The sequence below is a fragment of the Rhinopithecus roxellana genome, chromosome 14 (assembly GCF_007565055.1).
Source record: "Rhinopithecus roxellana isolate Shanxi Qingling chromosome 14, ASM756505v1, whole genome shotgun sequence".
In the NCBI taxonomy this organism is placed as follows: domain Eukaryota; kingdom Metazoa; phylum Chordata; class Mammalia; order Primates; family Cercopithecidae; genus Rhinopithecus; species Rhinopithecus roxellana.
In genome coordinates this window covers 93,415,364-93,439,100 of record NC_044562.1, presented here as the reverse complement: position 1 = coordinate 93,439,100, position 23,737 = coordinate 93,415,364, and the positions used below count along the sequence as shown (strand labels likewise).

General features: G+C 42.4%; 1 protein-coding gene across 8 annotated transcripts in view; it reads left to right on the top strand.

Moving 5' to 3' along the window:
- The first annotated feature begins 379 nt into the window (after nucleotides 1-379).
- The window catches only part of INO80D (INO80 complex subunit D), an 86,992-nt gene continuing 63,634 nt past the window's right edge, over nucleotides 380-23,737 (top strand). The window contains exons 1-3 of one of the 8 annotated variants that reach the window (XM_010352645.2): nucleotides 380-488; nucleotides 21,434-21,527; nucleotides 21,633-21,879. In XM_010352645.2, the coding sequence (XP_010350947.1) occupies nucleotides 21,662-21,879 (218 nt within the window). In that variant the 5' untranslated portion in view covers nucleotides 380-488; nucleotides 21,434-21,527; nucleotides 21,633-21,661. Of the gene's footprint in view, nucleotides 489-554; nucleotides 639-1,168; nucleotides 1,345-2,516; nucleotides 2,716-21,433; nucleotides 21,528-21,632; nucleotides 21,880-23,737 lie in introns of those variants that run through there. The other 7 variants (XM_030916819.1, XM_030916815.1, XM_030916814.1 and 4 more) reach the window with 7 other exon arrangements.

The following is a 23,737-nucleotide window of genomic DNA, read 5'->3' as shown; positions in this document are numbered from 1 at the left end:
GCCGGTGTAGACTACCGGTGTGGACTTTTTTCCAGAGATGAGGAGTAAAAATTTGTACTTTATCGGGAGCGGGTGCACTTTTCCCCCTGGCCCCCCTTTGCTCTGCCTCCAAGATGGTAGGAAAGTTGTCGTTTCGGAGGGCAGAGGAGCAGCTCTCTGGTGTTATGTCCTCGCAGTGCCTGTAGTGGTGCTGTAGGAGGCTGCTGCCTCTTCTTGTACAGCCCCGGCAGCCCTGCCTTCTTGGCTGGAGAGTATATTCAGGGATTTCCCCTTAATAATCACCGACCCTGGGAGCACTTTTTAGTTTCCAAAATAAAAATATGATCCTCACCCCTCTTGCTTGACAGGGAAAGGCTCTCGCGGAGCCCAGGGGGGAGCAGTAGCAGCGGCAGCCGAGCTTCCTAGTCCATTGCCAGCGCCTCTCACTCTGATCTGTCAGCCCAGCCGAGGGAACAGGGGGGAAGGAGAAAAAAAAAAGCAACTGAAAGGTAAGCAGAGGCGGCCCCAGGCCCGGCCCACATCCCCGGGCTCCCGTAGGGCGGCGGGCTGGGCCGCGCAGGCTGGGCGGGCGGCGAGCGCGCTTACGTGAGGCCGGGGATTCGCCGGCCCACGCCAGGCCCCGGGCGGAGAATGAAAGGGTGAGTGGGGCCGGCGCCCGGGTGGTGGAGGCCGGGGGCCTTAGGGCCTCCGGGGCGCCCGCGGGCGGCGACGGCGGGCGGGCAGGGGTCCAGCCGGGGCCGGAGTGGGGCGAGCGGTGCGGCCTGCGCGGGCCAGGTGGGGGTGTGCGGCAGGATGGGGGGGCGCCGGTAGGCCTCTGGCCGGTAGGCCCCACGGGGGCCGCGCCCTGCCCCCGCACCCCGGGCCTCCGCGCGCCCCCTTGAGTCCCCCGGGGCCTCCGGGTGGGACGGCGGCGCTGCGGGGCCGAATCCCGCGCCGGCCCGGAGGCTCTCCCGCGGGGCGGCAGGCCCGGGCTGCCGGGACAGGGGCGTCAGGGCCTAGGAGTGGGGAGTGGGGAATGGGCCCCCGGCCCCCCTTTCCCTGGGTCTCTCGCAGACGCCCCCCCGATTCCGGTAAGAGTTGAATTTATTTATCCCCCTCCTCCGCGCTCCGGACGGCCAGGCCGGGGCGGGGCGGGGCGGGCGGCCTGGCGGGCGTGGGGTCGGGTGGAGGGGCGGTGAGGAGTCAGGTGCAGCCGCGGCCCAGAAAGTTTCCTTTTAGGTCTGAATTGGGGGCCGCTGTCTCTCCGGGGAGCCCTGGTCCTAGCGCCCGGGACCCCCCCCAGGGCGTGGGGGAGCGCACTCGGCTATTTTGAAACTCTTTGCCAGTTCCTGTCCATTGAAGAAGGTACTCCGCCCCTGCACCCCTCGCCCGCGCCCCACCCAACTCCCCGCGAGCCCGTTCGGGGCTGCTAACTCCAGCCCGTTCCCCCTAGAGCCCCCCAGGTTGGGGAGAGGGCCTTCTCTTCCGGTTTGGAAAAGTTTGCAAGGGGTTTCTTAGCTTTATTAGTGACTGGGGTTTTTGGGGTGGGAAGGAGGAGGTAAACTCAGGTGGTGTTTCTGCCGGCCAGTCTTTCCCTATTGCCTTTTTTAGCCCCTACCCCACCAACTGGGGGTGTTATTTTCAGCTTGAGTACCCACCCCCTTTCATCCCGATTCCTTTGGGTCCAAAATCCCCCTTCTGGACAGCTCCGGCGGAGAGGAAGATGTAGGGAGCAGCGAGGAGACTGTCAGTGAGAGGGGCAGGATCAGGCAGGGTTTCTGGCGCAGTCCCCAGATGTAGGAGTTTCCCCTCCTTTTTGGTCACTGTCCGGTAAAACCAACACCGGAACAGATCCCAAGGGGGAGACGTGGTTGTCAGATGGCTTGGAAGCCTCCGGGATTGGGAGGAGGGAGAGGAAGTGGGCAGGGCAGCTCCCGAAACAAGGTCTACAGTTTAAGGATCAGTAGTTCATTTATTCTGATAATCACCATTTAGATTTATGTGACATTCTAATATTCGACCTAGAAATAGAATAATGGAGATTTTAAGGAAACCTAAACTTGTTATTGCCACAACTCCGAAGGGTCTGTGGAAGAGCCCTCGGAACCTCGGAAAACTACTGTAGTTTTGGGGGGGGGGTGTTGTGTGTATGTATAACATTTAAACGGAAAAAAATATAAAATATATGTGTATGTATATATTTTATATGCATATATATACACATACATATTTTCACACACACACACACGTATGTTTTCTGTTTAAATTGATTCAATTTTAGCTCTATTTCGGTGCCCTGAGCTCTGAACGTTAAAAGTAATAAACATAAATTTTCAAATCTCAATTTTCCGCTTTTCAGGGACAGGATGTTTCCCGTGGCTATGCTTACCTCCTTGTTGTTGAGTGTTGAAATTGAAATGTTAATGAACCCTTCCACCCCCCACTGCCAACCCCCATTGTGGGCGTGTTTGGAGAGGTTATTTTGCATCGTTTAATTGTTGGTTTTTTCCTTTTTTTTTTTTTTTGGTGAGCTTAGGGCAGAGTGTTGTGTTTGTGTGCGGTGTCCTGCTTGGTAGCAGGCTGGAGTTTGCTGGCAGGAGATGTCCCACATTCTGCCCGCTCAGTACCCCCAGCACTGTTAGTGAAAAGCTGCCACTGGCAGGGCAATGGGTAACCCACGACTTTCAGTGCTGACTTCTGTGAGGCTTCGAAGTGAGACTCATGTGATTCTTCTAGGTGTGTGCCTTTCGTTTCCTTTGGTCTGCCGGAGATCAAATTCTCTTTCTTCACAATGATAGATATCCGGTCATTGAGCATTGAGCTTAAGAAAATCTTGATATTTGAGATTGTATGGATCTGATACAAAAATGCAAATTACATTTAATGGTTGCTTTAAGTTTGTTGATTAATTGAAATTGCTTATTGACTTGGATATTTTCATAAACATGTGTACCAAAAATCGTTACTTCTATTATAGTTTGTCCTTATTTTTAGAGCATATACTGAATGGAAAAAAATCATTCTTAGTCGTTTATCTTGGGACATTTTAAGGTTTGAAAAAATTGTTATTGCCTCATAATTTGATATTTTAAAGGTGTATTGTTGATTTCACATTCCTGAGCTTTCCAAAACTATATATGTACAAATAGCAAAAAAGTTTTGTACTTTTTCACACCCTATCTCAAACATGTATTAATTTCCTAACCTGATCTCCTAATGGGTTACTTTATTTCTTGAAGGAATGACAGGTTTGATACTTTTAAAAGTTACATTCCATTTGAAATTAATAAAAGATTTTCAGGGCAAATACTGAATTAACTTTAAATTACTAAGGGAATATGTTTGTTTACTATTAAATGTTAGTTTAAAAAGTAAATGGTTAGTATAATTACAAGTCTGAAGTTTTCTTTCCTCTGGAAGATTTTTAGGAGGAAATTTGTATACCCCATTCCGACGTTTTCAGCAAATCATGTTGCTACTGTTTTTAGAGAAATAAAAAATTTTAGTTTAGAAGGAATTAAACATTTCTGAGAGGACCCAAAATTAATGACATTTCAAAAAAATGCTAAACTATTTGTTCATACCTGAGATGTTCTTTGAGGGTTAGCAGCTCTCACTCTCCGGGTTTGGTACAGTGGTTATGGCTAATGAAAAGTCATTTATATTTGAATACAGTTAGAACAATATTTTCAGACAATTCTCTTTCCCCCTCCCCCACACCCGGTAACTGGTAAAACAATGGTTGAATAGGTGAGACTGGGTTGGAAGCAGCAAATTGTCCCCAATGCTAAGTCATTTTAACTTATACATGCAGCTCTGTGCTAGGCAAAACAAACAGCAGCAGAGTCTCCTCACTCCTTCAAGCAAGAGTTTGTCCCAGAGGTCCTGACTGTAAAGGCTGATTTTTGACAATGCTCCTGGCTAGTTTGAGATACTGAGGAAATACTCAATTTAAAACCTTAAGCCTCACTCTGTTCCCTCCTTGCACGTAAGGTGACAGACTACTTGGTTCTCATCCTTTCACAGAATGTGATTTGTTTTTAAGATGAGTTTTTAGGCTGGGCGCGATGGCTCACGCCTGTAATCCCAGCCCTTTGGGAGGCTGAGGCGGGCGGATCACCTGAGGTCGGGAGTTCGAGACCAGCCTGACCAACATGGAGCAACCCCGTCTTTACCAAAAATACAAAATTAAAATTAGCTGGGTGTGGTGGCGTATGCCTGTAACCCCAGCTACGCGGGAGGCTGAGGCAGGAGAATCGCTTGGACCTGGGAGGCGGAGGTTGCAGTGAGCCGAGATTGCACCATTGCACCCTAGCCTGGGCAACAAGAGCGAAACTCTGTCTCAAAAAAAAAAAAAAAAGAGTTTTTGGTGAAATTTTGTTTGTAGCATGACATCCTACAGTGACACCTTTAGACTGGGCTTTGAGTTCTGATCCCAGTCCTTCCGCTGGGCAATTTACTTAATCTTTGGTTTCTTTAACTGAAAATGGGAATAAAATTTTTTGATATAAGGGTTAGATGAGATAGCCATGTGTTTGGCCCATAATAGTATTAATTAAATGTTAATTCCACTAGCCAACTTTTCTTTCTTTCTTTTTTTTTTGAGTCAGGGGCTTACTGTGTTGTCCAGCCTGGAGTACAGTGGCACGATTACAGCTCACTGCAGCCTCAACCTCCTGGGCTCCAGTGATCTACCTCAGGTGTGCCTGTAGTCAGCCAGGACTACAGGTGTGTGCCACCATACAAGGCTAATTTTTGTATTTTTGGTAGAGACGGGGTTTCCCCATGTTGCCCAGGCTGGTCTCAAACTCCTGGATGCAAGGGATCCGCCCGCCTCAGTCTCCCCAGGTGGATCATGACAATTACTTAATCTGATTAAGTCTCAGTTTTCTTCATCTGTAAAAGGGGATAATAATAGTACCTACTTCATAGGGTTGCTGTGAAGACTAAATGAGGAATTGAACATAAAGCCTTTAGAATGGTTCCTGGAGCATAACCTTTATATTTTCTTGGTGCATAACTTTTTCTGGTACATAACTTTTCTATTTTTTTTTAAAGATTTTTAATATTCTTGATGTGAATTTTTAATGAGTTCTTGCCTCAGTATATATTAATACTAATAAGTATTTGAGTACAGAAAGAATATTATAATTACTTTAATTGGGCAAATAAATCTATTTTTGCCAGTAAAAAACTGTGCAGTATATTCAGTTTCAGCGGCTTCATGTTAGTGTAGTCTCTGCTGTTTGAATTTGGAACTGGCCAATGTAAAGGTTTGTTAAGTACACCAAGGGCAAAGGAGCTTAAGGTGGGTTTGCTTTACTCCTGGTTCCCCTCTTTCAGGTTTTGAAGTGTTCTTGTGAGTCCCCACGGACGATAGTGTTGCGTGGTTTTGAAGGCACTGAGCAGTTTGTGGCCTTGATAGGCTCACTTTAGAGTCCTGGGCATGTTTACGTGACTTGATTGGTAGGAGCAGCTGCTGGTTCATTCATTTAACAGATTAGCTTCTCTGTTGTAGCTCTGAGCTTTGCAATACAAAGACACATTCTCTGCCCTTGAGGAGTTTTTAGTCTATTGGAGAAGAAAAATAAGCTGACATTTACAATGTCAATGTGAATGTTAAGTGATAGCTTAGCCTGGAGGAATACTCTTCTATTCTGGCCTAAAGGGCAGGCTAGGTTTTAAAGTGAGGGCTTTACAGGGGAAGTTTCTGTCCTAAGCGAATGGGAGGAGTTAGGCATTCCAGAAGGTGTGACCTGTAAGTAGGAATCACAGTTTAGGGACAAAAGACTATCCTGTGTTGCAAATTATGGTTCTGTTACCGCCCTGGAGTTGGAGGAGGAGGGGAATAAATAGTGAGAGGGAAAGGTCAGTCTGGCCAGGACCTAAGGAGTTTCTGTGTTAGGGTAAGGAGTTTGGATTTCTTTTATGTTACAGGCAGACCTTGAAAGCCTTTGGCCACATAAATTACTTGAGATTTAGAGGATTTGAGTTGTACAGAGTAGGAAAAAGGAGGACAAGACTGTAATTAGACTAGTGAGGCAGCTCCTGACAAGAGATTTGAAGAGGGTTTGAACTAAGGTGGTGGCAATGGCAATTAAGAGGAGTAGGTGGCAGTGGCAGAGGCAGGTTAAGGAGGTAGGGTGATCTCACAGGTGGACTGGATGTAAAGATGGGACTCATCCTCACAGATGGCAGCTGAAATGGTAGAAGTAGATAAATTTGGGCTAGTCAGTGGTTCTTAGTCTTAGACACTTCTCCAGAAAAATCCACATATGCAGTTGTATACATTTGGTTTGAAACCTGGGGTAGGCTTGTTACCATGGCTCACAACTGTAGTCCCAGCACTTTGGGAGGCCAAGGTGGGCAGATCACTTGAGTTCAGGAGTTTGAGACCAGCCTGGGCAACGTGGTGAAACCCTGTCTCTACAAAAAATACAAAAATTAGCCAGGCGTGGTAGTGCATTTTTGTAGTCCCAGCTACTCAGGAGGCTGAGGTGAGAGGATCACTTGAACTCAGGAGGTCAAGGTTGCAGTGAACCTTGATCACACCACTGCGCTTCAGCCTGGGCGGCAAAGGGAGAACTTGTCTCAAAAAAAAAAAAAAAAAAAAGATAAAAGTAAGCCTATAGAAATGTTTTGTTTGACCCACACTTTTTGTGATGGTCTCTGATTTTTCATCAGTGCCTTTTCATATATGAGGAAACAGATTTATAAAATAACTTAGCCAGGGTTACATGTCTTTTTCTTTTCTTTTTTGAGACAAAGTCTCACTCTGTCGCCCAGCCTAGAGTGCAGTGGCGCGATTGGCTCACTGCAATCTCTGCTTCTCAGATTCAAGCAGTTCTCTGCCCCAGCCTCCCGAGTAGCTGGGATTACAGGAGCCCACCACCACACCTGGTAATTTTTGTGTTTTTAGTAGAGACAGGGTTTCACCATCTTGGCCAGGCTTGTCTTGAACTCCTGACCTCATGATCCACCTGCCTTGGCCTCCCAAAGTGCTGGGATAACAGGTGTGAGTCACCATGCCCGGCTGCCTCAGCCTCCCGAGTAACTGGGACTACAGGCACGTGCCACCACGCCAGCTAATTTTTGTATTTTTAGTAGAGACGGGGTTTTACCATGTTGGCCAGGCTGGTCTTGAACTCCTGACCTCAAGTGATTCACCTGCCTTGGTCTCCCAAAGTGCTGGGATTACAGGCCTGAGCGCAGTGCCCGGCCCTATCTTTTTTTAAAAACACAGAAGAGCTGGAAGTTCTGGGGGTCTACCTTTTTTTTTTTTTTTTTTTTTTTTTTAAACATTGCAACAACTTGCTGGAAATAATTTGAGCAAAGTTTGCCAGAGAATGCCCCTGGCCTACTCTTCCAGCCCATGTAGGCATTTCATCTTGCATCCCTGTAAAGTAAGATTAAATGAACCTTGGAGTATACTGGCATGGAAGCAAGGGGGCCAAGAGAAAAGAACCGACTGACTGGTCAGAAAGGAGAGATTTTCAAGAAAGAGAAAGTGGTCAGCAGTGTCAGATGCTGCAGAGAGGTCCAGTTAGCTGAAGACGGAAAAGTGTATGTGGAATTCAGTAACAAAGAGGCCATTAGTTTCAGATTTTTAGAACAAAAGAACTTTGAGGAGTAGAGCTACAACTTAGTTTTTCTTCTTTCCTCTTGTCCTGTAATGCAGGGTTTCTGTAACAACAGAGAGTGACTGTGACATGGATAAGAACTCAGAAAGCATTTGTTGTGAAGGATTATTAACTGAGCTAATAAATACTGTACCCAGATCAGTCAAACTGTGCTTATTCTGCTAGTGTTTTCCATCCCAAGAACATTAGTATTTAAGTGTTCTATAGAATGTAGGAAATATTTTTGATACTAGATTTTTAATGAGGATTATAGGAAACTATTCAGAAAACCACTAACAGCTGGAGAATGTGTTTTAGTCCTACAGATTCTAGATCAAAATGATAATACAAATAAACCACTACTTACTGCTTCTAATGGTAGTTTTTTTTTTTTTGAGATGGAGTCTCTCTCTGTCACCCAGGTTGCCCAGGCTGGAGTGCAGTGGCGCTATCTCGGCTCACTGCAAGCTCCGCCTCCCGAGTTCACGCCATTCTCCTGCCTTAGCCTCCCGAGTAGCTGGGACTACAGGTGCCCGCCACCACTCCCAGCTAATTTTTTTTTTTGTATTTTTAGTAGAGACGGAGTTTCACCGTGTTAACCAGGATGGTCTCGATCTCCTGACCTCGTGATCCACCCACCTTGGCCTCCCAAAGGGCTGGGATTACAGGCGCGAGCCACTGCACCTGGCTTCTAATGGTAGTTAATATTAAGTGATTACTGTATGCTGGGGTTACAGTTCATGAAATACCTAATTTAATTATCCTAAGCAACTCAATGAGGTACATACAATTACAATCTTCCCTTTACAGATGAGAAGACTGAAGCCTAAATAACTTGCCCAAGGTCTTATACTTAGTAATTAACAAAACCAGATTTGAGCCCCCTCTCTGATACCTACCAGAGCCAATGAGTGATCTCTTTTGCTGCATAAACTATCCTTACCTTTCTAGTATAGCAGGGAAGGACCTAGTTAAGTTCATTGAAATTCCTAATGCAAACTTATTTGTACAATGCTGTCTCTGAGTACAGTATATGGCACATACTGGACATTCAATAAGCATTATTTTAAAATATTATGGTTTGAACTTGATTATAATGAATGTTGTTTATATTTTTGAGTGATAAGCAGTTTTCTCACTGCTTCTTTCTCTTCCAGTTACATCAGTTGATAGATTTTCATCATTCCTCAATCTGATTTTACTATTTTTTACATTTATAATATAGATGTTAGGTTCTTAAAATCAATATAGTCATCTGTTTAGTATCTTATTACATTTTTATGCTTCATCAAGTTGAATTAAAACTTATTTAAAAAAGACATAACACGAAAAAATGTTTTTAAGAGTTTATGATACTCTAAATATGATTTTGACAGGATCCACTCTTTCTGGGATAAGTAAATATTCTTTTCATTTGCATTAAGTATATTAGAAAACAAACATTCTGATAATTTAGCAGGCTCATGTTAGTTTTATTTATTTTATTTTGCTTATTGTAAAGACAAGGTTTTCACTACACTGCCCAGGCTGGTGTTGAACTCCTGGGCTCAAGTAATCCTTCTGCCGTGGCCTCCCAACATTCTGGTATTACGGTGTGAGCCACTGTGCCCAGTCTCACACTAGGGTTTTTGTTTTGTTTTGTTTTGTTTTTTTGGTATGGAGTCTCACTCTGTCGCCCAGGCTGGAGTGCAGTGGTGCGATCTTGGCTCACCGCAACCTCCACCTCCCGGGTACAAGTGGTTCTCCTGTCTCAGCTGTGGAGTACCTGGATTACAAGCATGCACCACCACGCCCAGCTAATATTTGTATTTTGTAGAGACTGGGTTTCACCATGTTGGCCAGGCTGGTCTCGAACTCCTGACCTCAAGTGATCTGCCTGCTTCAGCCTCCCAAAGTGCTGAGATTACAGGCGTGAGCCACTGCACCTGGCATCTCACGCCAGTTTAAAAAAATTTATAAGGTAGGGACTGGGCACGATGGCTCATGCCAGTAATTCTAGCACTTTGGGAGGCCGGGGTGGGCGGATCACTTGAAGTCAGGAGTTTGAGAACACCCTGGCCGACATGGTGAAACCCCTCGTGTCTACTAAAAATACAAAAATTAGCCAGGCGTGGTGGCACATGTCTGTAATTCCAGCCACTTGGGAGGCTGAGGCAGGAGAATCACTTGAAACTGGTCAACAGAGGTTGCAGTGAGCCGGGATCGTGCCGCTGCACTCCAGCCTGGGCAACAGAGTGAGATTCTGTCTCTCAAAAAAAAAAAAAAAAAAATTATAAGGTATTTCATAGATCTAGGCTCTTTAAAAGTGGTAGGATATGAAATTACAGATGGCAGTTAGAGAAAAATGGTGTGGCAGTGAAATGAACATGTTTCTGAACTAGGAGAATCAAAAGAACAGCAATGACATAGATTCCACATGGAGGTGATAAAGTGGTAGTCCCAAGGAGAATAATGCTCATATTTTTGTCAAATTGTTTTACGGTTGTCATTGGAAGACTGAAAGGGCTGCTGGCTGCTTTTGTTAAAAATGTATCTTCCTTACTTTTCTACTTGATAATGTCTTATTCCTCTGTATTTGTAAGAAGTAAGAAACTATGGAAATGAATTGCTCAATTTTCCTATTAAACTCGGTGTATAATATCAAAGAGGATTTTTTCTTAAATTTTATTTTTGAGACGGAGTTTCGCTCTTGTTGCCCAGGCTAGAATGCAGTGACGCGATCTCGGCTCACAGCAACCTCTGCCTCCTGGGTTTAAGCGATTCTCCTGCCTCAGCCTCCCGAGTAGCTGGGATTACAGGCACGTGCCACCACGCCCAGATAATTTTGTAGTTTTTAGTAGAGACAGGGTTTCGCCATGTTGGTGAGGTTGGTCTTGAATTCCTGACCTCAGTTGATCCTCCCACCTCAGTCTCCCAGAGTGCTGAGATTACAGGCGTGAGCCACCGTGCCTAGCCCTAAGGCGGATTTTTATTAAACCTAAACCTAATCATATTTCCTACTGGTTTTTTTTTTGGAGACAAAGTTTCGCTCTGTGGCCGAGGTTGGAGTGCAACGGCGTGGTCTCAGCTCACTGCAACCTCCACCTCCCGGGTTCAAGCGATTCTCCTACCTCAGCCTCCCTAGTAGCTGGGATTACACCCGCCATCATGCCCGGCTAATTTTTGTATGTTTGTAGAGATGGGGTTTCACCATGTTAGCCAGGTTGGTCTTGAACTCCTGACCTCAGATGATCCGCCTGTCTTGGCCTCCGAAAGTGTTGGGATTACAGGCATGAGCCTCGCCTCTGTGCCCAGCTATTTCCTACTCTTGAATTCTAGTATATGGATATTTATGCTCTTGAAATATTTCTTCTGTGAGACTTGAATATTTTCTATTCTCAGTAATGGTTATTTCCATTTTTTGGTAATAACAGTGTATATTCTGCTGCTGCTCTACAGTGCTTAATTACCTGCATTTTCTCCTTTAAGGGAGCATAGGTCTGTTTATATGCTAAGCAAGTTGTCTCCACCGCTGAGGATGATATTTGCTAGAACTGTTAATAAATTTAGTTTGGCTAAGGTTTTTTTTTCTTCCCTTTTAAACTGATATTCATCATGTATTAAAAAGTAGAGCTTGGCTGGGTGTGGTAGTTTACGCCTGTAATCCCAGCAGTTTGGGAGGCTGAGGCAGGAGGCTCACTGAGACCAGGAGTTTGAGACCAGCTGGGCAACATAGTGAGACACTCCCCTTTTCTAAAAACAAAAACAAAAAAAGATAGTGCTTAGTTTTAGCGTTTTGTTTGCATGGATTAGGAAGTGTGATAGGCTGAGTGTGGTGGTTTAGGCCTATAATCCCAGCACTTTGGGAGGCTGATGCTGGTGAATGGCTTGAGCCTAGAGGTTTGAGACCATCCTGGGCAACACGGTGAAACCCCACATCTACTAAAGATATGAAAAATTAGCCGGGCATGGTGGCATATTCCTGTGGCCCCAGCTCCTTGGGAGGTTGAGGTGGAAGGATCACTTGAGCCAGGTAGGTCAAGTCTTCAGTAAGGCGTAATCATACCACTGCACTCTGGCCTGGGTGACAGAGCAAGACCCTGTCTCAGAAAAAAAAGAAGGAAAGGAAAGGAAAGGGAAGGGAAGAAGGAAGAAGGAAGGAAGAAAGAAAATGCGATAATATTTATACATCAGGGTCTAAAAGACATTTGATTAAGATTACATGTGTTTTATATATTGTATGTTTCCATTCTTATTTATATCTTGCCCTGATAAAGAGTGAAAAATATGTAGGATTTTTTCTGAGAACTGCCTTAGTGCATTTGTCATAACTTCTTTATTTAAAAAGGAGAAGTTTATTAATGTAGAGAAGACCAGATATTCATCGGTTTCCAGTTTACAGAACAGTGATTTTAATACTATAGTAATACTCAATTAGAAGAAATTTAGGCTGGTTGTGGTGGCTCACGCCTGTAATCCCAGCACTTTGGGAGGTGAAGCAGGAGGATCACTGGAGGCTAGGAGTTCGAGACCAGCCTGGGCAATGTAGTGAGACTCCATGTCTAAAATAAATTAAAAAGTTAGTTGGGCACAGTGACGCATGCCTGTAGTCCCAGCTACTTGGGAGGCTAAGGTAAAAGGATCACTTGAGCCCAGGAGCTTGAGGCTGCAGTTAGCTATGATTGTGCCACTGTACACTCTAGCCTTGACAAGAGAGCAAGACTCTGTCTCTTAAAAAAGAAAAAAAACCAGAAAGTTAGATTTCAAAATTATTACAAATTATTATTAATGTATTTGTTGTAAAAAAAATTCTATAAGTATGCTTTATGGTTTTGATATTATTGTGGAATATTTTACTATTCAAAATTTTAAAAGATATTTGTGGTTAATGATAGCAAGTACTGACGTCTCTATTCTTCCTTCTCCAAACCAACTTTAAAAATAGGGAGAATTAGAAACAGAAACTAAACTGAAGCTTTGACAATTACTGTAACCTTGTAACCAAAATATATGAATTATGGCCAGGCACGGTGGCTCATGTCTGTAATCCTAGCACTTTGGGAGGCCGAACTGGATGGATCACCTGAGGGTAGGAGTTCGAGACCAGCCTGCCCAACATGGCGAAATCCCATCTCTACTAAAAGTACAAAAAAATTAGCCAGGCGTGGTGGTGGGCACCTATAATCCCAGCTACTCAGGAGGCTGAGGCAGGAGAATGGCTTGAACCAGGGGGCGGAGGTTTGAACTGAGATCAAACCAATCCAGCCTGGGTGGCAGAGCAAGACTCCCTCAAAAAACCCAAAATATATGAATTAGTACTACTAAGTGCAGTGAAAACTGAACCAGGGCAAGAGAAGATGCCAAGACAGGGTGATTTCCTCTATAGAACCAGGCAAAGTAAAGGAAGAAACTTTCTCCCAAGAAAGTGACACACCCCGAGGACAAAACCAGTAATCCCCGTGCAAGGATGGCAAAGTTGGATCTGTATGTTGGGCTCCCTGAGTGGCAGGAGGGGTTGGGCTGAGTTATAAACCGTGCAGTCCTACCAGTTTTGTAGGAAGTTCAGAGTGGAGGAGAAACTGGCAGCAAGCAGCCTTTCAGCTGCTGATCTTGGTCATGTGAAGAGAAATAAAGCCTAAATTATCACCCCACCCCCAAATCTATGCCATGTGGGCTCCTGTGAGTTCGGGAACATAGTCCAGCATGGAGTCAAGCCTCAAGGGAAAGTGAAAAAATAGTTCCTATGTTGGAAGGTGGGGGTGAGACATAGCTCCTCTGAAACTAGAGTTTAAAGATGAGATATAAAAGCTCAAGAAATAAAAGACAACAGAAGGATATAAGAGTGAGCTGTTGGAATCAGGGTACAAAATAAGAGAAAAGTAACATTGCAGAAACATTCAAAACAGCAAATATCAACTGTAGCTGGGGGTAATGGAGGCAAGCTTGAGAAATTTGAGCAACCCAAAATGGAACAAATAAAAATGAAGAAAGACTAGAGAGAGTGATAGATAGGGAATAAAGTAAATCTAGCATGCCAATAATTGATACCCCTGAAGCTGTCGGAAGAATAAATCAAGCAGAAAGCAATGTCAACACATTAAGGAAGAGTTTTCCACAAGAAAAGAAGATTTGAAGGCAGGTGTGGTAACATGCACCTGTAGTCCCAGCTACAGTGGAGGATCGCTTGAGCCCAGGAATTCAATCCAGCTTGGACATTATAGTGAGACCTCATCTCTTTTTTTAAAAAAAAAAAAAAAAAAAGAAGGCCGGGCGTGGTGGCTCATGCCTGTAATCCCAGCACTTTGGGAGGCCGAGGCGGGCGGATTACCTGAGGTTACGAGTTCGAGACCAGCCTGACCAATATGATGAAACCCCATCTCTACTAAAAATACTAAAATTACCCGGGCATGGTGGCATGCGCCTGTAATCCCAGCTACTCAGGAGGCTGAAGCTGGTGAATCGCTTGAATCCAGGAGATGGAGGTTGCAGTAAGCCAAGATTGCGCCATTGCACTCCAGCCTGGGCAACAAGAGTGAAATTCCGTCTCAAAAAAAAAAAGAAAAATATTTAAAATTTTACAACAGTTTCTAGTCTTTAAATAGACTTTTACTGTTAGGTCAAAATGCAAAAAAAAAAAAAAAAAAAAAAATCAAGTCCCTTAGAAAATCAAGAGACTGGCCTCAGGCTTTTTCAACATGAAACAATATATACAAAGTCAGTAGATTAAAAAAATGTACAACCCAAGAATTTTATGTCCAGACAAGCTGTTAAGTATAACACCAATTGACATCTTTTCTTTTCTTTTCTTTTTTTGAGACAGGGTCTCATTCTGTTGCCCTGGCTGGAGTGCAGTGGTGCAGTTTTGGCACACTGTAGCCTCGACCTCTCAGGCCCAAGCAATCCTTTCATCTCAGCCTCTCAAGTAACTAGGACTACAGGCGTGTGCCACCACACCCGGCTAATTTTTGTTTTGTTTTATTTTTAACAGAGGTGGTGTTTTCCCCATGTTGGCCAGGCTGGTCTTGAACTCCTGACCTCAAGTGATCCGCCCACCTCACCTCGGCCTCCCAAAGTGCTGGGATTACAGGCGTGAGCCTCTGCACCTGGCCTAATTTTTGTATTCTTTATAGAGATAGGGTTTCGCACTGTTACCCAGGCTGGCTTTGAACTCCTGAGCTCAAGCAGTCTACATGCCTCAGCCTCCCAAGGTGCTGGGATTATAGGCGTGCACCACTATACCCGGCCAACATATATTTTCAAATGGAAAAATCATGACTTATAGTTTCCACAAATCAGCTCTTGGCAGGGAAAGAAAAGAGAGGAGACTGTGTTATAAACGATTACATCAAGAAGTGAATGGAAGACTAAGTTAAAAAAATTATTTTGCATTGAATAAATTTAAATGTAGAACTAAGAACAACAGGAAAAAGCCTTGAGAGTTAGGGATGGGTAGGTAGTCGCAAGTCTGGAAATTGTTCTCAGTATTTATAACATGGGATCAATTGCAGTAATGCTGATAAGTATACTAATTTTCTTAGTGTGGAGTAAAAAAGTGTTATCTAAAGGAGTTAGACTGTAATTCTTCTAAGAAAACAGACTACAGTTGACCCTTGAACAACTTGAGAGTAGAGGTACCAACCCCACATGTTGAAAATCCACATTATAACTTTTTTTTTTTTTTTTTTTGAGATGGAGTCTCATTCCCATTGTGCAGGCTGAAGTGCAGTGACTCACTGCAACCTCCACCTCCCGGGTTCAAGCAATTCTCCTTCTTCAGCCTGCCGAGTACCTGGGATTACAGGCATGCGCCACCACGCCCGGCTAATTTTTGTATTTTTAGTAGAAATGGGGTTTCACCATGTTGGCCAGCTGGTCTCGAACTCCTGACCCCAGGTGATCCACTCGTCTCGGCCTCCCAAAGTGCTAGAATTACAGGCATGAGCCACCACACCCAACCATATTAGAACTTTTGACTACCCAAGAACTTAACTGATAGCCTGCTGTTAACTAGATGCCTTGCTGAAAACATAAACAGATTAACACATATTTTGTATAGGTATTATAATATTACGAACAGTAAGCTACAGAAAAGAAAATGTTATTAAGAAAACCATAAGGAAAATATATTTAGTATTAATTGGAAGTGGATCATCATAAAAGTCTTCACATTGGATGGAGGAAAAAGAGAAGGGTTAGTCTTACTGTCAGGGTAGCAGAGGAGAAAAAAAATCCATATATAAGTAGAACTACACAGTTAAAACCTTTGTACTGAATATAGTGAAATGTATAAAGGCTAAAGGCAATACAAAATATAATAGGATTAGGATGAAACAGGTCATAAATATAAAATTATAAATTGGATAAACTCATTTATTAAAAGAAAATGACTTGGACCAGGCGGGGTGACTCACTCCTGTAATCCCAGCACTTTGGGAGGCCCAGGCAGGGGGATCACTTGAGACCGGGAGTTCAAGACCAGCCTAGGCAACATGGTGAAAGCTCGCCTCTACAAAAACTACAGAAAATTAGCCATGTGTAATGGTATGTGCCTGTAGTCCCAGCTACCCAGTAGACTGAGGTAGGATTGCTTAAGGCCTGGAGGTTGAGGCTGCAGTGAGTGGTGATCGTGCCATTACACTCCAGCCTGGGTGACAAGAGTGAGACACTGTCGACCTCAAAAAGAAAAGAAAAGAAAAGAAAAAAAAAATTGCTCAAAAGTAAAATGATTCAGATTGGGCAAAAAGTCAAACCCAACAAGAGTTGCATCTAAAAGGGATCAGCAAATAACATGTTAGTAAATAGTTTTATCTTTGTGGCCATATGATATCTGTTGCAACTACTAAATTTTACCACTATAGCACAGAAGCAGACATGGACAGTATGTAAATGAATGAGCATGGCTGTGTACCAATAAAACTTTACTTACAAAAACAGACAGTGGGCCACATTTGTCTTGTAAGAAATAGTTTAGTTTGCTGACGTGTGATCTAAAACATAATATGGCTAGGCACAGTGGCTCATGCTTGTAATCCCAGCACTTTGGAAGGCCAAAGCAGGAGGATATCTTGAGTGCAGGAGTTTGAGACCAGCCTGGGCAGCATAGCAAGACCCAGACTCTACAAAAAAATTTAAAAAATTAGACAGATATGGTGGCACGCACTTGTAGTCCTGGCTACTTGAGAGGCTGAGGCAGGAGGATCTCTTGAGCCCAGAAGTTTGAGGTTGCAGTGAGCTATGATCATGCAATCCAGCCTGGCAATAAAGTGAGACCCTGTCCTCAAAATAAAAAATAAGTAAAAATAAAACACAACACAGTGCCTCAAAAGTTGGGAACAAAAGCACAGGCAAAGACTCAGTTGATAAATTCAAACCAAAAAAGCAATAGTTCAAATATTTGTGTCAGACAAGGTTGTATTAATCACAAAATGCATCAGTTGAGTTGCACTTTTTTTTTTTTTTTTGAAACAGGGTTTCCCTCTATTGCCCAGGCTGGAGTACAGTGGCACGATCTCGGCACACTGCAACTTTATAGCCTTCTATCCCTACCCTCAGATTTCTTTCTATGATTTGTAAAATCCTCTCATACCTACAGACATGTAGATTCCTCTTTTTTCTTGAAGTTCTCATAGGTTTCTCTGAACTAATTGTGAAAGATACGTGTGTGTTTGGCTTGTGGGTGAGTAGAGCAAAGACGGTGAAAAATGAAAAATGGCATGGATTTGCTTTGAAATATTTCCTGTCCCAAACATCCAGGGCAGCTAAATTTAAATGTTTATGTTTTATAATTTTCAAATTTAAAAAATTTTAATGGACACAAAATAATTGTACATGTTTGTGGGGTATATAGTGAAGTTTTGATTCATATAACGTATAGTGATCAGCAGGGTAATTAGAATATCTGTCATCTCAAACATCATTTTTTTGTGTATTGGAAACATTCAATATCCTCCTTCTAGCTATTCAAAACTATGTAATAATTATTGTTAACTATAGCCATCCTACAGTGCTAGAGAACATTAGGGCTTATTCCTCCCATCTAGCCATAATTTTGTATCCTTTAACAAATCTCTTCCTATTCTCTTCTTTCCCCTACCTTTCCCAGTCTTTATCTGGTAGTCTGTGTTCTACTTTTTACTTCTTTTTTTTTTTTTGGAGACAGTTGCACTCTGTTGCCCAGGCTGGAGTGCAGTGGTGTAATCTCAGCACACTGCAACCTCCACCTCCTGGGTTCAAGCGACTCTCCTGCCTTAGCCTCCCCAGTAGCTGGGATTACAGGCGCCCGCCACCACACCTGGCAACTTTTTGTATTTTAGTAGAGAGTTATTTCACCATGTTGGCCAGGCTGGTCTTGAACTCCTAAGCTCAAATGATCCACCTGCCTTGGCCTCCAAAATGCTGGGATTACAGGCATGAGCCACTACGCCCGGCCTGCTTTTTACTTGGAGATCAACTTTTTTAAGTGACTACGTGAGTGAAAACATGTGTGTTTAATTTTCCATACCTCATTTATTTCACTTAAGATAATGTCTTCTAGTTCTATCCATGTTGCTGTGAATAAGAGAATTTTTTTTTCTCTTTTTTTTGGCGGGGGATGGAGTCTTGCTCTGTCGCCCCTGCTGGAGTGCAGTAGTGCGATCTCAGCTCACTGCAACCACCGCCTCCTGGGTTCAAGTGATTCTCCTGCCTCAGCCTTCCATGTAGCTGGGATTACAGAGTGCTACCACCCTCAGCTAATTTGTGTATTTTTAGTAGAGAAGGGTTTCGTCATGTTGGCCAGGCTGGTCTCAAACTCCTGACCTCAGGTGATCTGCCTGCCTTGGCCTCCCCAAGTGCTAGGATTACAGGTGTGAGCCACCGTGCCCAGTGCCCGAGAATTTCATTCTTTTTAATGGCTGAGTAGTATTCCATTGTGTATATATACCACATTTTCTTTATCCATTCATCTGTTGTGGGACACCTAGTTTGATTCCATATCTTGGGTATCGTCAATAGTGCTTTGATAAACATGAAGTACAGATATCTCTTTGATGTATTATTTCCTTTTCTTTGGAAAAATGCCTAGTAGTGGGTAGTTCTATTTGTAGTTCTTTGAGGAACCTTCATACTGTTACTTTCTTTCCTTCTTTTTTCTTTTTTTTTAAAGACATAGTCTCGCTCTGTCAGCCAGGCTGGAGTGCAGTGGTGCGATCTCAACTCACTGAAGCCTTGACCTCCTGGGTTCAGGCGATCCTCCTGCCTCAGCCCCGAGTAGCTGAGACTACAGGCGCATGCCACCAAGCCCAGCTAATTTTTGTATTTTTAGTAGAAACAGGGTTTTATATTTTTAGTAGAAACAGCCTAGAAACATGTTGACTAGGCTGGTCCCGAACTCCTGACCTCAAGTGATCCACCTGTCCTGGCTTCCCAAAGTGCTGGGATGACAGGCATGAGCCACTGTGCCCGGCTCATACTGTTCTTTATAGTGGCTATACTGGTTCACATTCCTGGTGTATAAGAGTTCCCTTTTTGCTGCTTCCTCACCAGCATTTGTTATTTTTTGTCTATTTGATAATAGCCATCCTAAGTGGGGTAAGAGGATGCCTTACCCCAATTTTGATTTGTATTTCCCTGATGATTAGTGATATTCAGCATTTTTTAATATATTTGTTAGCCATTTGTATGCCTTCTTTTGAGAAATGTCTGTTCAGATCATTTGCCCATTTAAAAATTGAATTGTTTGCATTTGTTTCTTTTGAGATGTTTGTTTCTTACATATATTCTGGATGTTAATCCCTTGTTGGTTCAATAGTTTGCAGATATTTTCTCCCATTCCATAGGTTGTCTGTTTGTGCTGTTGGTTGTTCCTTTGCTGTGCAGAAGCTTTTTAGTTTGATATAATCCCATTTGTTTATTTTGATCTTATTGTCTATACTTTTCAGATCTTAACTCATAAAATCTTTCCCCCATCAGTGTCCCCTGTGTTTTCTTCTAGTAGTTTTATAGTTTTAGGTCTTACAATTAGGTCTTTGATCCATTTTAAGTTGATTTTCATATGGGGTGAAAGGTGGGGGTCTAGTTTCATTCTTCTGCATGTGAGTATCCAGTTTCCTAGCACCTAAATTTAAATTTCTAGTCCAATTTTTTTTTCTTATATTCTCATAAGGTGAAAAGAGAAAGCTCTTATTTTTTACATTAATGTGTGATTAGATTTACTTAGTAATGAATGTGATTTTTTTTCCTTCCAGAAGAGAAAATGTGATTTTTATTAACTAAGGTAATTTTTCGAGTGTTTTTTTTTTTCTACTACAGTAAGTGAAGTATTTCTTGAGGAGAATACAAATTCTCTAGTTTTATTACTGGCAGGTGGAATGTAGTCATGTATTACAAGAATGAACACTTATGAATAATAATTTGTTTCTCCAGTGTTTACCATATACTAGGGATGATACTTAGTATGTTGCATATTTTGTATCACTTGATCCTTCCAGCATCCTGATGATAACATAGCTACTATTATTATCCCTGTTTTACAGATGAGAAAACTGACATTCAGATAGGTTAAATGATTGGTTCAAGGTAACACAGCAAGTGGCAGATTTTAGACTTGAACAACCGTGTCTTCTGACACCTCCAGCGTTTATGTATCTTGTCATTCACTGGTAAAGGAGAGAGTATTTCTGGACTTTTTCAGTAGCTGATATCTGAGCTGTTCCATCAGCCATCTTGATGGCTGGAAGTGCAGAAGAGGATGGGCGAGACTCCATCAGCTCACTAAGATTCTGACTTGGGAAAATAGACTCAGTTTCATGATAGACTAGATGGTGTTGTAATATATAAATCCTACCATTGGGCCTTTTGTGTGTAGTTTGGTAGTGAGTATTGTGTAATTCCCTCCTTCCATTTTCTCACTGACTCTGAAAAGACTCATAAGCCATGATTATTATACTACTTAGTGTGATTGGAAGCACCACATGGTGCAGAACTCTGAACTGAATGGTGTAAGTATGGTCAGGTGACTAGTCTTTGGACCCGAGAAGTTTATTGAGATTGGATGGGATAGGTGTAGGAAATATTATAAGGGAAAGAACATTTTTTAATGGCAGAAATTTGCTTTATTTTGTATTTCATAGAAACATTTATAAATTGCCAAATATTTTACCATCATATCAAAAAAAGTAGAATTTCTGAGAGAAGTTTGAGGTCTACCATTTATTCTGCTGGCATTGTAAAGGGATGTGGGTTCTGAAAATAAGTATAGCATGCAAACATCAGTAATGAAAAAGAGACCTACTACCTGTGACATTCATTTGGTGGAAGAGTTCTGCTGCTTTGAGGTATTTGTAAAACTTAACCAGCGCAAATGTTATTTAGTTCAATTTGGGGGGATAAGGTAACTTAATTTTTTGTTTTGTTTTGTTTTTGAGACAGATCCTCACTCTGTCACCCAGGCTGGAGTTCAGGGGTGTGATCTCGGCTCACTGCAACCTCTGTCTCCCGGGTTCAAGTGAGTCTCCTGCCTCAGCCTCCCAGGTCGCTGGGATTACAGGTGCCCGCCACCATGCCTGGCTAAGTTTTGTATTTTTAGTAGAAACGGGGTTTCGCCATGTTGGCCAGGCTGGTCTCGAACTCCTGACCTCAGGTGATCCACCCATCTTGGCCTCCCAAAGTGCTGGGATTACAGGCATGAGCCATGGCGCCCGGCCAACTTTATGTTTTATAATGTCTCTTATTTTCTTATTTAACCTCATTATTGGGATGTTGATTTACAGTGAAGAATCCATTGCATTAGTAAGGGTGATACCGTAGTATTTTGCTTCCTGGGTGAACTAGCTTTGCTGATTTCTGTTTGTTAACTAGGCCTTTTGATATTTTTGTAGACAATCTGCTTCATCTTGATTCTGCGGCATTCCAAACTGTGGTATCCTTGGGGGTTCTCTTAACATTGCTATGGTGCAGAAGATTTAAAATCAGGTATGGCTGTGGGGCCAGAAGTCCCTCAGTGAAATTCTCAACTTAAATCTGCCTTATACTCTCTGATTTATCATTTGGGTTTCTTTTTTTGTGGTGGCCTTTTAGCTGATGTTCACAAGGAATAGAGTCACGTGATGTATGAAGGGAAACATATACACTTCTCTGAGGTTGACAATAAGCCCTTGTGCTCATATAGCCCCAAACTGTGCAAGCAGAGGCGACTCAACGGCTACGCCTTCTGTATCAGACACGTTCTGGAGGACAAGACTGCCCCCTTCAAGCAATGTGAATATGTGGCCAAGTATAACAGCCAACGCTGCACCAACCCCATCCCCAAATCAGAGGATCGTAGGTAAGGGCTAATCATGAGACTCAATCCTTGATTTCATTAACAGGCTTGGAATTTTTTCTTTTCTTGTTTTTTCTTCTCTTTTCTTCTGTCCCTCATTTCTCCCTCCCACCCTTCCTCCACCTATATAAATATTGAATTCGGGGGGTAATCTAAGTAAACTATGGAATACTTTTAAAGATGACATATGGCAGTTTTAAAAAATAGAGTAATGCATTTGGAGAATTACTTAAAATACGTTTGAGTGTCTTCTTTTTAATTGATTTCATGGACTTCTAGAATTTTTAAGATTTTTTTTTCCCTCAAAGTTGCTGCTTAAAGTCTTAAAACGGATTTGTTTGGTTTGTGGCCTTATAAAGTAATTCCTGATTCTCTACCTAGTTTTCTCATTTGCCTAAATGAGAGAAATTTTAAGAACTAATTAGGTGTTGTAATTAATGCTAGTAATTTTGGAGTTTAAAATCTATGCCTAGAAGTTAGTAAAGGATATATACTTAAAAAAATTTTTTTAAACTACTTGGATCATTTAGATTTATTTCCTGTCAGACTTCTCACCAGTGTTTGGCATGTTTTATAACCTTACCTTTTTTGGTTAAAAAGTGTTCCAAATAGAGTATGTTTACCATAATTTGGAAACACTATTTTCACATTAAGGGTCCGTTTTGCCACTAGAATGATGAGTTTATGCTTTGCTGACTGGAATTGTGTTTAAAGGAGTCTTATACTGGTTATTCATCTTTCATATTGTTAGGAAAATTTACACTGTCTTTCATATATAATCTCTTCTCCGTGCCTCTTTTTCTTCAGTTCTCCAGAAACTATATAGATCATTGCGGGACTTCATGGAGAGATACATGCTTGTTTCCCAAAAGTTTCAAGATACTTGTTATCTCTAGGTAGAAAATTTGAATCTTAAAACACACACACAACCTTCATCCATGTTTCTATAAATGTCACTTGCATAAATTGGTTGGACAGGAATCAGATATTTTATGTCATGAATACTTTTTATGCTTGCAGTATGAAATAAATAATTTGTGTTGGTGGAGCTCTCACCAAAATGAGTACAAATAGTTTAATGGGGATTTAGGAATACTCTTAGAATTTCTAATGAGCGCTTAACGCTTCAGATTACAATACCTGAAAGTTAGAAACAGCTGCTTAGTGGGGCAAGAAATAAAATTTTAATCTCAGGTGAGAAAGGGACCTGTGTATTAGGCTAAATATATCTGTCTAGTTAATTTTTAGCAGACTGAAAATGGTAATTTCTTACTGCTGCCTTTTTGTAACTTGAAGAATGGATGAGCTTGGATTAATTTTTTTTTATATCAACCCCCATTGTAAACACATTTCTAAAATTTTGTCTTAAAATCAGCTTATCATGGTTACAGTTGTCAGTGTTGGATTTATTTTCAGTTGAGCCAAAGCAGGAATTATCTTAATAGCAGCAAGCACTGGGTGTGATGGCTCACACCTGTAATCCCAGCACTTTTGGAGCTCAAGGCGGTGGGTCGCTTGAGCTTAGGAGTTCAAGACCAGCCTGAGCAACATGACAAAACCCCATCTCTACAAAAATACAAAAATTAGCCAGGTGTGGTGGTACATGCCTGGAATCCCAGCTACTTGGGAGGCTGAGATGGGAGGATTGATTTAGCCCAGGAGGTCGAGGCTGCAGTGAGCAGTAATTGTGCCCCTGTACTCCAGCTTGGGCAACTGAACAAGACCCCATATCCAAAGGAAAAAAAAAAAATGTGAGAATTCAAGTGAGAGTCCTTATGAATTTCTTCAAAATATTCTCTGACACATCTGTATTCACCTTTGTCTTTGAAATAGTTGGCTCTTTTGAGAACATGTTTCTATC